General features: G+C 45.5%; 1 protein-coding gene across 1 annotated transcript in view; it reads right to left on the reverse strand.

The window, feature by feature from the left end:
- SVOP (SV2 related protein) overlaps positions 1–17,696 on the reverse strand; it is a 67,482-nt gene that overhangs the window by 46,190 nt on the left and 3,596 nt on the right. The window contains exon 2 of the mRNA XM_065904521.1: positions 1,894–2,054. Coding sequence (XP_065760593.1) covers positions 1,894–2,054 — 161 coding nt within the window. The remainder of the gene's footprint in view (positions 1–1,893; positions 2,055–17,696) is intronic.

Here is a 17,696-nt window from a genome sequence, read left to right on the forward strand (position 1 = left end):
TGGAGGGTATTGCACCAGTGTCAATATCTTAGCTTTGACACATGTGTCATGATTAGGTAAGATACTAACTTTATGGGAAGCTGCATAAAGAGTATACAAAAAAAAATAATAATAATGAACAAAGAAAAAAGATTTTAAAAAAGAAAAAAAGAGTATACGAGCACTCTTTGTGCTCTCTTTGCAACTTTTCTGTACTTTTAAAATATTCCAAGACAAAAAATAAAAATTAACTGAAAAGTAAAAAAGACTAAAGGAGCATGCTGGGTGGCCGTCCTGTGGGGGTGCCTCTGAGGATCTTATCTGCCCCTGCTGGGAGTTGTCATCTTATTGGAATTTCAACCATGAGCCTCTTACATCAACCATCATTTTCTCCTGAGGTATGAGCTGGGGGTTATCACACCAGCAGGGTCTGGTTGCCTTCAGTAAAAATACTGAGGAGAAAGCAGGGTGACTCCTGTAACGTCATCAATAATAAGAACAGTAATAGCAATAATATAATTACATATTTACTGGGAGCTCAGTATGTGTCAGGCACTGCCCGAAGAGAGTGGTCTCCATCCTTTTTGGCAACAGTGACCTGTTTCAAGGAAGGCAATTTTTCCATAGACAGGGGCAGCTTTGGGGATCATTCAAGCGCATTACATCTATTGTGCACTTTATCTCTGTTTTATAGTGACCTCAGAGTATTCCGCCTTGACTTTATGGCTAGGATTCTCGCTCCCATGAGAATCTAACGCTGCCACCGATCTGACAGAAGGCGGAGCTCAGGTAGCAATGGGAGTGATGGGGAACGGCTAGAAAGACAGATGAAGCTTGCTCACCCACCATTCACTTCTAGCTGTGCGGCCCGGTTCCTAACAGGCCACAGGCTGGAACCAGGGGCTAGGGACCCATGCTCTAAGCTTGCTGTACATAATCTCAGAGTCCCTGTGACACCTACTAGTTAAAGGCTCAGTCTCAGCCCCATTTTTCAGAGGAGGATATGAACCTGCCCAGTGTCAACACAGCTGACACAATGCAGATCTGGGAATTTAGCCCAGATCAGCCTGAACCTGAAGCCACTGCTTCTCACCTCCGCCTTCACTCCCAACCCAGTCATCGCCTCCTTAGATCTGCCAACAACGGGCCTTGGGCTCAAGCTGTTAGTCCTCTCTCTGGCTGGGAATCTGGGCCCTTTGAGGAACGAATGGAATGTTTTCATGCATCAGCATTATCAGGTGGTAAGGGGAGACCAGGTCCCCTCTGAGCAGTTCAAGTTTCCTTTAACCATCTCTACTTGGAGGGAGCACAAGGTCAGAGGAAGGGATGTGGTCTCTGAGGCCAGATTTCCTGGGTGTAAATCCAACTTGGCTAAGTCCTAACTGTGTGACCCTGGGCAAGATACCTAACCTTTCTGTGCCTCTGTGTCCTCTCCTGCAAAATGGGGAAGATGACTATAATAGTTCCAATTGGAACTGTTGTGAAGATGAAATGGGTAATATATGAAAAGTGCTTAGAACTGTGCCTGGCACAGAGTAAACCCTCAGCCTGTGTCTGTGGCTCTAATCACTGTTGTCATCTTTACAGTTACCATCACCACTATCAGCGCCATCACCATCACCACGAACACCACCTCATCATCATCACCATCATCACCACCCCCACCATCATCATCGTGGCTGCCATCCTCGGCCAAGTGTTAGTCAATGATATTGACTGTCAGGGATGGTGATGCAACCTTGCCTGCTGAAGAAAGCCATGCAGGTCCAGCCCACACTTCCAGCGCCACCCCTGGGTCCTCCAGGCCCTCCTACCTGCCCCTTCACAAGATCCCTCTGAGTACAACCTGGAGAGGAAACCCTGGAGCCTCAGAGCCCCTGCCTATGGCCTGCCCCAACTGCAGGGTCCCCTCACCGTCGGTGGGATTGGCAAACTCCTTGGGCACGGCTGCCCCATCGTCCAGCTCCACGGCCTCTAGGCCTGCACGGACTCCTTCAATCTGGACCTCATGCTCTCCCGAAGCTGCGTCGTCCTCGGACCTTGCACTCTCCCCTGTGCGACGGAATTTCACCACCCTGGAGGACAGAGCAAATCTGGTCATGAAGGTGAGAACTCCTCCTTGAGGACCTCACAGTCTAGTTGTGCCCAAGACAGGTGAAAAGCTTTCTCTTGTGGTCCAGAGAGTTCTCTCATGGTCCATGAATGGGTGGGAGAGGTAGGGGCTGGCATTTCTGTTGAGCTGGACTCCGGGGAGGGTGACAACTTTAAGAGTTACGTATCAGGGCTGTCTAGTACAGTTGGACAGGTTGGGCACTGCACAACTCCAGGGGGAGTCCTATTCACGTAGTAAGCTATGTGAATGAGGATATCTTTGTTCTAGACCTAAATACTGTTTGAAAGCATATGTGTTTCAGAATTTATACTCATTTGTCTGTATCTAATGGAAGTAACAATTTGGTCACATAAGGATTGCTTTATGCTCACAAAAAGCTGCCCACACAGTAATTTTTTTTTTAATTTTAATTTTATTTATTTTTATTTTTATTTTTTTTTCATTTAAAGTGAACATCAAAGTTTTAAAATTAGAAGAATTCACAAAGAAATCCAGATTCCTGATGTCTCTTTAAAAAAATAGAATATCTGGCCATGTGGGACCCACATTCTAATAAGGGAACAACATGGCTAGACCAGAGAAGTGTGTCCCTTTTTTATGGGTCACTCGAGCCACAGGTGACCAACAGTCTCATTCTCTCCAAATGACCTCCAGCCCTGACAGTTTCTTGCCATTTTTCTTCACACTTCACTCTGTGTTCCTCTCACCTGGCACCTTGTTCCCTTTGCCCCCAAAGGCATTTGGGTTTGAGACTCCTTGGACTTCATCCTCAATACAATACATTCCTTCACACTGTGCTGTTTCTCGTGACTCTGGAAAATGCCTTGATTTCTTTGAGCAGCAACTTATTCATCTGAGACCCAGGCAAAAATATAATAACCTGTCTCCTTCCAGCTTCCTCATCCAGAAACAAAACTCCTGCTTTCTGCCAGCCCTGCGATGGGTTGCAAGGTCATGGCGGTAACAAGAGAGATGAGTCCCTACCTTCCCAGGAGAGAGCCATACGGACTGAGTGATGCCCATTTCTCCCCAGGATTTGAAAAAAGAAGTCTGGGATGCCAAGGGCATGAAGGGCAGAGGGCTGATGAGGGCGTGCCCGAGAGCGCAGTCACTCAATTGTCTCTGACTCTTTGACACCCCGTGGACTGTAACCCACCAGGCTCCCCTGTTCATGGGATCCCCAGGCAAGAATACTGGAGTGGGTTGCCATTTCCTCCTCCAGAGGGTCTTCCCGACCCACGGGTTGAACCTGCGTCTCCTGCATCTCCTGCATAGGCTGGCGGATTCTTTACCACTGAGCCATCAAGGGAGCCTGCTGATGAGAGACTGGAGGGCATCATTGGGCAACATTTTTAAAAGGTAAAAATTAAATTTCTATGTAAAAAAATATTGCTATCATCATCATCAATTAACTATTGCCTTATTCTGCACAGTTCACCAAGAATAATTAGTGCTCTGGCATAGAAAGCGTAAGTCTCCAGAAGCCTGGGGGAACAATCCCTGCTGGTGAATTGGGAGAAAAGGCAGATGATATCACAGCAATTTTGTAAATACCCGAAACACCATTCGATGGCGAGGCTAAACTGGGAAAGCTCCAGCTGTCAAGCTCATCTCGAGCTGGAAATCCGGGGCAGAGTACAGCGCACAGGGTCTGCAGGCAGAGCGACTGGGACTGAACCTTGGAGCAATCAATCACTCCACCACCAGCCTCCAGCTCTACCACGCTCCCCTCTCCACCAGGCCCCTTCACCACGCCCCCTCTCCACCAGGCCCCTTCACCACGCCCCCTCTCCACCACGCCCCCTCCCCACCACGCCCCCCCTCCACCACGCCCCCTCCCCACCACGCCCCCTCCCCACCACGCCCCCTCTCCACCACGCCCCCTCTCCACCACGCCCTCTCTCCACCACGCCCTCTCCACCACGCCCCCTCCCCACCACGCTCCCCTCTCCACCACGCCCCGTCTCCACGCCCCCTCTCCACCACGCCCCGTCTCCACGCCCCCTCTCCACCACGCCCCCCACTGTCCAGCGGCGTCCGTGCCTCGTTCGAGGTGTTGCTCTCCAAGCACTCGTTCTGCACAACAGCCCTGTTATCTGTTTAGTTGCTCAGTCATGTCTGTCTCTTTGCAGCCCTATGGACTATTAGCCCACCAGGCTCCTCTGTCCAGGGGATTCTCCAGGCAAGAATACTGGAGTGGATAGCCATTTCCTTCTCCAGGGGATCTTCCCGACCCAGGGATCACACCCATGTCTCCTGCTTGGCACGTAGATCCTTTACCACTGAAGCACCAGGGAAGCACAACAGCTCTATGAGGTTGGTATTTTTATAACCATTGTACAGACAAGAAAACGGAGGCCCCAGAAGTCAGGGGGTCTAACCATGGTCACAGAGCTAAAAAGGCATGGAGCCAGGGGTCACCCTTAGGTCCGTCTGGCCAAAACCTTGTGTTTCTGGCCAAAGACAGGATACCAGTCAAACCCTCCCATTCCTCCCAATCTACTCCATTCCTCCCCCACAACATCTTTTATTTTGAAATATTTAAAGCAGATAAAAATAAAAAGATAACAATGAGAGAACTATCTTTGCTTCTTGTCCAGCTTAAGGACTAGACCCTACTAGAAGGTTGAACTATATGAAATTGCCAACATTTGATTATAATTCAGTTGAAGCCACCAGGTTTCTTTTCCAAGCTCCATCTGTCAATACAGCTTGAAAGAACAGAGGCGTCAGCCTGAATGTCAGTGGTAAAGAATCCGCCTACCGATGCAGGAGATGCGGGTTCGATCTCTGGGTTGGGAAGATCCCCTGGAGAAGGAGAGGGCAACTCACTCCAGTATTCCTGCCTGGGAAATCCCACGGGAGCCCGGCAGGCCACAGTCTAGTGGGTCAGAGTCAGATACGACTTAGCAAGTAAACAGCAGCAGCTTTGCACGGGGGTGGTGCTGATGGAGATTATGGGGAAGCTCCGAAGCCAGTGCCTACAAACTGAGTCTCAAATAAACCCCCCAAGACCATACTGATGTGTGGCATTTGCCAATATCCATGGGGTAATACTCCCACCACGACCAGCTTTAAACTCTCAATGGTTAAACAACAGGCTCTGAGATTTCCTGAATATCTAACCATCAAATCTGCTCTCTAGAGCCACTCTGAGCAGTCTCCAGCATAACCACTGTAAGGTCCTCGAGTCACTGTCAGAAGCTACAACACGGATGAACCTTGAAACACGATGCTGAGTGAAGGCAGCCAGACACAGAGAGTCACATATGCGTGATCCCATTTATGTGAAGCAACTTCAGAGAGACAGAAAGCAGATCAGTGGTTGCCAGGGGCTGGGGAAGGAGGGAGAGGGAGTGACTGTCTAATGGCACAGAATTCCCTTTTGGGGATGGTGAAATTGGTCTGGAATTAGACAGAAGGGAAGGTTGTACAACATTATTCACAACAGCCCAAAGGTGAAAACAACCCAGTGTCCATCAGCAGATGAGCGGATAAGCAAAATATAGCCTATACACACAGTGGAACATTATTCAGCTTCAAAAAGGAAGGGAAGGGGGAACTCCCCAGCAGTGGTTAGGACTCCTTGCTTCCACTGCAGGAGGCGTGGGTTCAATCCCTGGCTGGAGAACTAAAATCCAGCATGCTGTGCAGTGTGACCAAAATAAATAAATAAAAATTATTTATTTATAACTTATAAAAAATAACTAATAAAATAAGAATGGCTTCATAAAAAGAGGTGTATACTAGGGTGAAGATTCAATAAAATTAATAATTTTTTTAAAAAGGGAAAAGTTAAAGTGTTTGTCACTCAGTCCTGTCCGACTCTTTTGCAACCCCATGGACTGCAACCCACCAGGCTCCTCTGTCCATGGGATTTCCCAGGCAAGAATACTGGAGTGGGTTGCCATTTCCTTCTCCAGGGGATCTTCCCGACCCAGAGATCAAACTCGCATCTCCTTCAGGAGATCATGGATTGGCAGGCAGGTTCTTTACCACTGAGCCACTTGGGAAGACCCCCCCCCCCAAAAAAAAAAAAGGGAAGGGAAGGGGAAATTCCCTGGCTGCCTAGTGGTTAGGGCTCTGTGTTTTCACAGCTGAAGGCCTTTGATCCCTGGTTAGGGAAATAAGATCCCACAAGCTGTGCACCAAAAAAAAAGGGGGGGGGGTACTGGAAAGGAAGGAAATTCTACACAGTACATAACGTGGATGAGACTTGAAGACATTATGCTAAGTGAGATATGCCAGTCACAAAAGACGAACACTGCATGATGCCACTGAGACACTTAGCATAGTCAAACTCAGAGACAGAAAGCAGAATGGTGGTTCCCAGGGGCTGGGAGAGGAAGACATAGGGACTTCGTGTTTAACAGGTACAGAGTTTCAGCTAGGGGAGATGAAAACTGTCCTGGAGATGGATGGTATTCATGGTTGCACAATGTGAAGGCACTTAATGCCACAGATCTGTACTCTTAAAAATGGCTACAATGGTGAATTTTATCTTATTTTGCCATGCCCCTCTCTGCCCTAAACCCCCAAACCCTCAACCCTTAGCACCGCCATGGATGTCACCTCTTAGTGAAATTTATCAGAGAAAGACAAACACTGTACATTATCATTTATATGTGGAATCTAAAAATGAAATATACTAGTGAATTTAACAAAAAAGAAGCAGGACCTGTGGATATAGAGAACAAACTAGTGTTTACCAGTGAGAAGGGTGAAAGGGTTAGGGGCCAGATAGGGTAGGGGATTAAGAGATATAAACTACTGTGTATAAAATAGATATACTGTGCAGTACAGGGAACACAGCCAATATTTTATAATAACATAAATGGAGCCTAATCTTTACAAATTGTGAATCACTACGTTTTAAACTTGAAACCAAAATAATATTGTAAATCAACTTTTTATTGATCAGTCGCCAAGTCGTGTCAGACTCTGCGACCTCATGGACTGCAGCATGCCAGGCCTCCCTGTCCTTCACCATCTCCCAGAATTTGCCCAAGTTCATGTCCATAGAATCGGTGATACCATTCAACCATCACATCCTCTGTTGTCCTCTTCTGCTTATATAAGTATTATATATAAATTTATAAGTATGTAATTATTTATATATGTATGTATTTATAATTATTTACATATATAAATTTTAAAAATGCATGTAGATATACACAATTTTTTATACCTCAATAAAAATTTCATGTATATATCCACATGCATTTTTGTATTTTAAATGTAAATAATTATAAATACATACATATATAACTATTACAGCTATAAACATATAATTTTATAGGTCGGTATATAAATTAGCATTTGTAAATATAAATATATGTTTATATATAATATCATACTTGTGGATGTATATACTGCTACATAGATATTCTGCACATTGCGAGAAAAGCTGTAAATGGAATGAACTGGGTGCAGTAAGAGGCTGGGAGGTGGTGAGTAGGGGAGACATTTCAACTCTGTAACCCACTGAAGGGTGATGCAAAGTGGGTTCCAGGAAGGAAGCAACAAGGAGTAGGACTCTCTGTCCCCTGGAAGCAACCCCCAACTCAAAACTATAGTCCCTCGAGGCATTAATAGAAGATAGAATGTAGAGAATTACTAGGCGAAGGAAGGAGATGAACATTTACGTGCATTATCAATTCCTTTTGAGGGGTGAAGGGAAGGTCCGTGGCTTGCCCTTGACTCTGAGGGTGAGATCACAGAAGAAGATGGCTATGTGGTCTGACACTCTCCCTTCCATCACACCTTCTCCTCCAGGACCGTCCAGGGCTCTGAGCTTCCTTCTGTGAGAAACAGCTTCCACTGCGACCTTCTGGGAAGGTACACAGTGATATGGGCTTCCCAGGTGGCTCAGTGGTAAAGAATCCGCCTGCCAATGCAGGAGTCGCAGGAGATGCAGGTTCGATCTCTGGGTCAGGAAGATCCCCTGGAGAAGGAAATGGCAACCTGCCCCAGTATTCTTGCCTGCAAAATCCCATGGACAGAGGAGCCTGGAGGGCTACAGTCCACGGGGTTGCAAAGAGTCAGACATGACTGCGCACGCATGCAAGCTGTGATATCTTTCCAATTTTTTAGGGCTTCGAGCTCCAACCCAGAATGTGAGATTGTGCTGGCACTTCACTGTGGGGACAGTCATGGTAAGCCATGGTTTACCTTCCCAATATTGGCAGATAGGGATTGTCAGCTCGCCATGCATCAGGCCCCATGTTTGCACTTTGCATCATTAAATTATTTATTCCCACTTTCATTGTCCCCATTTTACAGAGGAGGACACTCAAGCACAAGGGGCTGGGAGCTTGCCCAAGGTCACACAGTAAGTGTCGAGGCTTTGGCGAAGCTATCTGATTTCAGCATTCCCACTTCCAGCCACTCTGTATTCTCTTCTGGTGCTAGTATCTCTTTGCAGCTTTGCTGCAAATAATACAAAACCAGAACTAATCACCAAGAGAGGAGTAATTAAATAGGTGATGGAACAGCCACTAAAAAAAAAGTTTTTTAAAAAATTAAAAAAAAAAACATTTTATTGGGACTTCCTGTCGGTCCAGTGGTTAAGACTCTGCGCTTTCACTTCAGGGGGGTGCGGGTTCCATCCTTGGTCAGGGAACTAAGATCCTGGAGGCTGCATGGTGCGGCCAAAAAAAAAAAAATTTTTTTTTTAATTTGTGTTGATTTGTGTCACAATAGGTCAAAGTGGAAACAACTTAAGTGGCTATCAGTGGATGAATGGATAAACAAACTGTGGTCTATCCGTACAACCGAGTATTATTCACTCTTAAAAAGGATGGAAATTCTGACCCATGTTATAACATGGATGTACTCTGAAGACACTGCGCTAAGTGAAATAAAACCAACACCAAAGGACAGCTACTGTATTAGTCCGCCTATCTAAATGGGCCTACAATAGCCAAAGTCACAGAGAGAGAAAGTAGAACAGGGGTCACCAAGCTCTGGGGGTTGGGGGGACAGAGGGGAATGGGGAGTTAGTGTTTAATGCGTACAGAGTTTCAGTTGAGGAAGATAAGAAAATTCTAGAGGTGGATGGTAGTAAAGGTGACACAAGACTGAATATAATTCATACCATTAACCGTACAATTGTTGAAATGGTAAATTTTATAGCGACTATTTTAACATAATGAACACACCCAAGTCGGTTGTAAGAACTAACAGGAGAAGATTGTTGGGGCTCATTTTTGTTTTTTGGTCATAGAGCTTGTGGGATCCTAGTTCCCAGACCAGGGATCAAATCCAGGGATATGGCAGTGAAAGTGCTGAGTCCTAGCCACTGGACTGCCAGGGAATTCCTGCCGGGGCTCACTATTAAATGTGCTAGACTACAGTCCCATGATCTAGGTTCTTGGTACTAAGATTTAAGTATGGTCTCAAACCAGAGAGCCAGTCTCCCCAGGGACTTGTTAGAAATGCTGAGTCTCAGGTCCCGACTGAGATCTATTAAATCAACATCTGCACTGTAACCAGGTCCCCAGGGAATTCATGTGCATGTTCAAGGGTGCTCAAGAATATTTTCGCTTCTGCCATCGAACATTCTGGAAGGATACTTAAGAAGCCTGAGACTGGTTGGTTTTGGGAAGGAGGACGGATGGGAATGGGGAGTTTTGAGGGAAAGAAATTTCTTTTTACTTTTCATTTTGGATCCCTCTGTAATATGTAAATTTTTAAACCTGCACATTTATTAACTTAAATAATCAATATAAATCACAAGAGCGACTATTCACAGAACACTTGTCAATCTGTAACATTAGCTAAGCATTTTACAGACACGTTCATCTGTGATGTGGGATGAAGACAGGCTTCCAGGACCGTCGTGAAGATAAACTGAGCTTGATGAACAGAAAACTGTGGAGGCATTGTGTCAATATTGGCTTTCCTCCAACCCAGCTTCGTCCAAGTAACCTTTGTGCCTTGAACATGGAGGAAACTGACCTTTGTGAAAATTGACTTTGAGAAATGGCTTATCTCCCTGACGTTTTAAGCTAGGATCTGTTCACATTCCTTTTCTGGCAATCCACTAGAAGCCAAGGCCCTTTATTTATTAAAACTTGTTTTAAGATGGATGTAAAGAGAGACCTCTGACATTAAATTACACTCAGAAAGCCAGACTACATTTTGAATCAGATGGGTTCCTAAAAGCAGTTATCAGCGACATGAGCCAAGATTTTCCAAGGGGAAAAAACACTGTAATATGAAAGAAAAAGAAAATAGCAGTGGCATATGTTAACTATATGAGGACTTTGAAACAAGCTGGCTCACAATTTCTTGGCATTTGTTGTGTATATATAGCATATAATTTACCAAAATAGCAGGGAACATTTGTTTTACATAATTTTGCTATTGAAAGAAGAGACGAGCTTGAGGAAATAACTGTCAACCCAAAGATTTTGCTTGAACCATCATGTAAGTCACCTCAGTACCTTAAATTAGGGTCTGAGACGTGATGAGGGTAAGGAGGTTTTTGTTTTTTTTTAGGAAGTTTTTTTTTCTTTTTTCATCTGAGCTTTTGGGTATTAATCCCCTGAGTTCATGAATCTATCAAACTGAAAAAGGAAGCCTGTGCCTAATTGTGATTATGACAGGGTAGCATTTCAAGCCCTGCCTAAAGATGGGGGGGGGGGTGTCATAGAAAGGAGCGTCCAACTCTGCAAACAGACTGATTTGGGTTTGAACATCCTGCCCCCATCACTCGGCAGCTCTGAGGTTAGGTTATTTTACTTCTCTGGGTCTCAGTTTCCTGCTGGTAGAATGGAGATGGTAATTCCCATCTCACAGGGTTGCCATGGAGATTAAAGGAGTCAACAGAGAGAGGATCTCCAAAGAGTCTGGCATCCTTCTTCAGTATTTTATTTCACTTGGTCATGCCACGCAGCATGTGGCATCTTTGTTCCCTGACCAGGGATCGAACCTGTGCCCCCTACATTAGAAGAGCAGAGCGTTAACCACTGGACCACCCTATTCTTCAGTATTTTACCAAGTGTTTATTGAGTGCTGACTGTGTCCTGAAGGCTCAGATACAAAGGGAGATAAAATACACCTGCCCTCCTGAAATGGATTCCCTATTGAGAAGACGGTTAATATACAGTAAACAAGAAATCATTATATGTTTGCAAATGAATGAACCTTGAGAGGGGAAACAAGTAGGGTGCCAAGATAAAGAACAACTGGAGGGAAGAGTAGTCAGGATAGACTTGCCTGAGGTCTGGGGACCAGGAGAGACCCACAGAGATGGGGGAGGACAAAGATCCAGAGGGGAGGACCAAGGAGCAGAGGTCGGAGAGACAGGCTGAATTATACAGAGACCACAGGGTTTCTCACGTTTTCCTGAGATCAGTGGGATGCCACTGAGAGGTTTATAACTGGGGTGAGATGGGAGAAGGCAATCAGAGTTGATTTTGAGATCATTCAGGCGTTATTTTGCTATAAGAGGATGAATAGATTGTGGACAGTGTTTTAAAATATTGCAGAAGGAAATGGCAACCCACTCCAGTATTCTTGCCTGGAAAATCCCATTGAGTCAAACTTACATTTATTTATTTTTTGACTGTGTGGCATGTGGGATCTTAGTCCCCTAACTTCCGGGAGCCGGCACACGAGATCCCACCCATGACAAGGTTATGAGGAGAAGACCTGACAAGCAAGGCAGATCAGGACTTCAGGGATTACGAAAAACTGCCCCGGCGCTCACCTTAAAGATGATCTCTGTCTTTCTGATGCTTGCTATATTAGACTACTCCCTAATTTCTGTGACACAGGTAGAAGGCCTTCCCCAATCTCTCTCCAAACAGAATCAACTGAGAACTTTAATCAATATGTCCCCCGGACGGCAGTATCCTATAAGATTATCTAGGATGAAAGGAGTGTTTCAATTTAGACCCCTTTGCTGGCATTCTAGCCTGCTTGGCAAATGTGTACTAATGCACATGACTGCTCACAACACCTTAATCATAAACAGCATAAAGAACCTGATCACACAAAAGGCCCTAATAGGCACAGAGCCCTTCGGGAGGTGAGGAAGCCCTATTAGAGAACACAAAAATATTGTTCTAAAAGCGGTTATAGTTAAAGATTTAGAAAAATAAGAGTTTAGAATTGTTAATTTTAACCAGGAATGCTAAACAGGGGCTGCCTCACCGGAGCTGCAGAGTCTTTGTGTGGTAAACCTTTTAGATAAATTTAACTGATAACTTCTGCAAAAGGACTGACCTTTGTGTTCATTAAAGAATAGATTACGGAAAACAGCTTTGCATTTACCTAGGTCATAAAATGTCAATAGGCCCCATGGCCAGAAGATGATGTACAAGACTCTCTCAAAGAAGTATGCAGAAAACACCCTGGTTTTGTGTAGGACAAGCTGATGTGATATTAAACTATCTTCCCCTTAAAAATGTACTAACTTAGAATATAAAAGCTATGGTAAAAAATAAAGATTTGCCAGACTCTGCTGCACCCGCTCTGGTCACTCTCTCTTTTTCTCTCTTTCTCTCTCTCTCCCTCGCAGACTTGGCCCTATCAAGGCTGGTCTCACGTGTCTTCTCTCGCCGACGCCATTCATCCTGAGGGTGCCCCCTGGATCCTGCCGAGGCTGGACCCCGGCACCCAACCAGGGATCGAACCTGAGACCCTGCATTAGATGAGCACAGTCTTAACCATTGGACTGCCAGGGAAGTCCCTAAAATATTGGTTTTATTATCACTTAGGTGTGGCAAACAGATCAGGAGATGACTGCCAACTGAAGACTTTAGCCTCTGTTATACTCACAGATTCCAAGAAGAGGGGGCATGCCACATTTTTTTTTGGTGGGGGGTGGGGGGTGGGTAGCCAAATAGGGAAACACCAGGATCAGTAAGGAGGAAAGTGAAAGTGAAAGTCGCTCAGTCGTGTCCAACTCTTTTCGACCCCATGGACTATACAGTCCATGGAATTCTAGGCCAGAATACTGGGGTGGGTAGCTGTTCCCTCCTCCAGGGGATCTTCTCAACCCAGGGATCAAACCCAGGTCTCCCGTATTACAGGCGGATTCTTTACCAGCTGAGTCACCAAGGAAGCCAAGAAAACTGGAGTGGTTAACCTATCCCTTCTTCGGCAGATCTTCCCGACCCAGGAATCAAACTGGGGAGGCAAGGGTGAGGATAAAATCTGGGGCAGAGTCTTTACTGTGGTTTCCACAGGAAGGAACAGGTGAGGCAGGGCAAGCAGGTTGAGGACCAGCTAGTTTGAGTCCTTTCTCCAGTCTCTGAGCATAGGGACTGTCTCCAGTTGCCTGCTATTTGGCCCTGGTGCGATTAGTGCAGGTGGATTAGTGGCTTTGGATTGGTTGGTTTGCACACAAAAGGTCCACTGGCAGGCGACTTATTTACTAGTTAACCCTGGGAGGGGAGAGCCCTCCAGAATCTGCAAGGCCCCAAAAGGTCAAAACATCAGAATACAGAAAATAAAAAGCATGATTAATGCACAAAGGTTAACACATGACGAGCGTGCAGTGAGGACATTCTATGTGTCAGACCGTATTCTTGCCCTCATGGAGTTTATAGTCTTTTACCAAAAGTATCCTGAAGATGCAGGAAGGGGCGCAAGCCAGGGTCCCTACATGACTAATGTGAGAAAAGTGAGGTGTAAAGAGAGGTCTGAAGATGCTCTGGAAATGGAGAGACTGAAAAATGTATCGTCTAAACTAAACGCTTTAGAGAAGTGGTTCTCAATGGGGTGACACTGGCAATGCCCGGAGACAGTTTTGATTGTCACAACTTGGAGGGGGGAGTGAATATGATGAAACAAGGCTATGTCTGATCTTTCCATGGGGACTCAGTGCTTTAGCTGCTAAAACTTAATAATGGTGGCCCCTGCTGCCAAGGAGAATGATTAAGCTGATGAACAGATTTTTCTGATTTTCTTTTATGCATACAGTTTTTATTTAATCCTGTGGCCTGATCTACCCTAAAATCCAGTATCGGATGGAATCTAGGCAATGTCCCATGAACTTGGGATCCATCAGACCCCTGGCGTGTGAAGCTTTCATACAACTAAGTGAAGACAGACACTAAACAATAAATAAGCAAATTATATGGTGTGTTGGAAGGTAATGTGTGATTTAAAAAAAGAAAAAGGAAAAGCAGGGATTTCCCTGACAGTCCAGTGGTTGGGACTTTGCCTTCCAATGCAGGGGGTACAGGTTTGCTCCGTGGTCAGGGAGCAAAGATCCCACATTGCCTCATGGTCAGAAAAACAAAACAGAAAACAGACCCAATACTGTTAACAAATTCAGTAAAGACTAAAAATGGCCCAGACTGAAAAAAAAAAAAATCTTAAACAGGAAAAGCTGAACATGGTATTGGAGGATGGGGAAGAGGGCTATGATTTTTTTCAACTACAGTAAAATACACATAAGATAGCACTTATCATTTTAAGCATTTTTAAAGAGTACAGTTCAGTGGGCATTAAATATATTCACAATATTGTACAATCATTACCACTGTTCATCCACAGAACTCTTTTCATCTTGTAAAACGGACCTAGTGTACGCACTACACAGATCCCCCTCCTCCCCTTCTCCAGCTTTGGCAACTACCATTCTACTTTATGTCTCTATGAATCTGATTGCTTTAGAAACCTCACAGAGTGGAATCATACAGTAGCTGTCCTTTGGTGACTGGTTTATTTAACTTAGCATAATGTCTTCAAGGTTTATCTGTGTTGTAGCAGGTTTCAGGATTCCCTTCCTTTTTGAAGGCTACATAATATTCCATCGTATGGATAGACCACATTTGTTTATCTACTCATCATGAAGGGACACTTAGGTGGCTTCCATCTTTTGGCTATTGCGAATAATGCTGCTATGAACACGGCTGTACAAATATCTCTTCAGTACTCTGCTTTCAACTCTTTTGTGGGTATGTACCCAGAAGTGAAATTGCTGGGTCCTACGGTAATTCTTAATTTTTTGAGGAGCCTCCATACTGTTTTCCGTGGAGGCTGCCCCATTTTTCATTCTCACCAATAGTCAGTGTGTAAGAATTCCATTTCCTCCATATCCTCACCAAGACTTGTTGTTTTTACTTATTTTTGATAGTAGCCATCCAAGAAGCCCAGTGTGCTGCAGTCCATGGGGTTGCAAAGAGTCAGACACAACTGAGCAACTGAACTACAAAAATCCTAATGGCAGTACGAGAGGGCTACCAGTTTTAAGGAGGTGATGAGGGTAGGCTTGGGTGAGATGGTGGCATTTGAGACCTGAGTGAAGCAGATACCGAGGAGAAGAGCTTTCCAGGTAGAGAGAACAGCGGGTGCTGGAGCAGGAGCCCACACGGCGAGTTTAAGGAACAACAAGGGGAACGTGGGCTTCCCTGGTGGCTCAGATAGTAAAGAGTCTGTCTGCAACTTAGGAGACCAGGGTTCCATCTCTGGGTCGAGAAGATCCCCTGGAGAAGAGAATGGCAACCCACTCCAGTATTCTTGCCTGGAGAATTCCATGGATAGAGGAGCCTGGAGGGCTACATTCCATGGGGTTGCAAAGAGTTGGACACGACTGAGCAGCTAACACACACACACACACACACACACACACACACACACACACACACACACACACACACACACGAACCAGAATGGCTGCATGAAGGGGTGAGAGAGGACAGAAGACAAGGTGAAACGGGAGCCCCAGGAGGGCTTTGGAACCAAAGAGGCCTGTGAGCTGACTTCTGAAGAATCCCTCTGCGGACTTTCCCTGATGGTCCAGTAAGTAAGACTTCATGCTCCCAAGGCAGCAGGGCCCCAGGTTCAATTCCTGGTCAGGGAACTAGATCCCATATGCTGCAACTGAAGATCCTGCAAGCCGCAACTAAGACCCAGCACAGTCAAATAAATAAATAATATTTTTTAAAAAGAGTACGTTTGGTTGCTGTGTTGAGAATGTGCTGTAGGGAGACAAGGGCAGGACCGGGAAGACCAGCAAAATAACCCCTGGAATCCCCCCAGGTCAGAGACGATGGGAACTTGAACCAAGGAGTAGCAGTAGAGTTGGAGAGAAGTGGTAGTTTAGATGGAGCTTAAAGGCAGGACCAACAGAATTTCCTGATGGGTTGAAGTGAAATCTAAGGGAAGGAGGAGTCAAAATGGACTCCAAATGGGGTGGATGGAGTTACCATCAACTGGGAGAGGCTGAAAGAGGAGCAGAGTGCAGGAAAGATCAGGACTTCAAGTTTGGATGTGTGCTTCCATTAGCTTTCATCAGGACATCTTAGGATTCTGAAAAGGAGACCATGGCTTCCAGGTGCTTTGCTACTTGGAGGATAAGGGGAAAATGTCCAGAGTGGGAGAAGAGAAATAACACTGGTACCAAATGGTTGAGCCCTTGCGTGGAGCCAGACATTGTGCTGGGACTTCCCAGTGGTGACCTCCCGGATCCTCACAATGGCCCTGCCATGCAGATATCGCTATTATCCCAGCGTTATGGATGAGCACCCAACCATGCGGAGATGAAGTCATGTGGAGATGCGGAGCACCCAACCATGCAGAGATGAAGACCCCTAGGCCAGGGTCACCCAAATTGTAAGTGGCAGAGTCAGAGCTTGAACCCAGATCCGCCTGACTCAGAGCCCACACTTTTACCCCAGGAAGCCCCAGGAGGAGTCAGAAGATTCATTGAGCTGATGCACTTAAGCTCAATCTTTACTTTTTTAATATTTATTTTCATGTTATTTATTGAGCTGTCCCAGGTCTTAGTTGCGGCATGCAGCATCTTTACTTGCAGGATGCAAACTCCTAGTTGCGGCATGTGGGATCTAGTTCCCTGACCAGGGATCACACCCAGGCCCCCTGCATTGGGAGCTCGGAGTCTTATCCACTGGACCACCAGGGAAGTCCCTAAGCTCGATCTTGAAAGACAGGGTTGGCAAGAAAGGAGAGAGTGGATCGAGCGAACACAAGATGAATTTCCAATTTCTTGTCCTTATACACGGTCCTGTGTGGCCTGGTCCTTGCCATCCTCTGCAGCCTCACCTCCAAGCCACTTGCTCATGAAGCTCCACTGGCCTGATTTTGAGCTCTTCCCCCCACACAATTCCCACTATTGGAAAAGCTCCCTCCTGTCTCTTGTCCTGGCTGACTCCTACACATGTCTAGGGGTTCAGCTCCAATGTCATTTCCTCCAAGAAGCCTTCTCTGATACACCTCTCTGCCATCTAGAACTAGACTTGTGGCACCTTCTACACTTGTGGAGAAAAGGGAACCCTCCTGTGCTGTTAGGAGGAATATAAATTGGTGAAGCCACTATGGAGAACAGTATAGAGTTTCCTTAGAAAACTAAAAATAGAGTTACCATATGATCCAGCAATCCCACTCTTGGGCATATATTCAGAGAAAACCATAATTCAGAAAGATACATGCACCCCAGTGTTCACAGCGGCACTATTTACAACAGCCAAGACATGGAAACAACTTAAATGTCTGCCCATTGATAGATGAATGGATAAAGGAGATGGGGGTATACACACAAAACAGAATACTACTCGGGCATTAAAAAAGAAGGAAATAATGCCATTTGCATTTGCAGTAAGGTGGATTATCATACTAACTGAAG

The sequence above is a fragment of the Muntiacus reevesi genome, chromosome 13, assembly GCF_963930625.1.
Source record: "Muntiacus reevesi chromosome 13, mMunRee1.1, whole genome shotgun sequence".
Classification (NCBI taxonomy): Eukaryota; Metazoa; Chordata; class Mammalia; order Artiodactyla; family Cervidae; genus Muntiacus; species Muntiacus reevesi.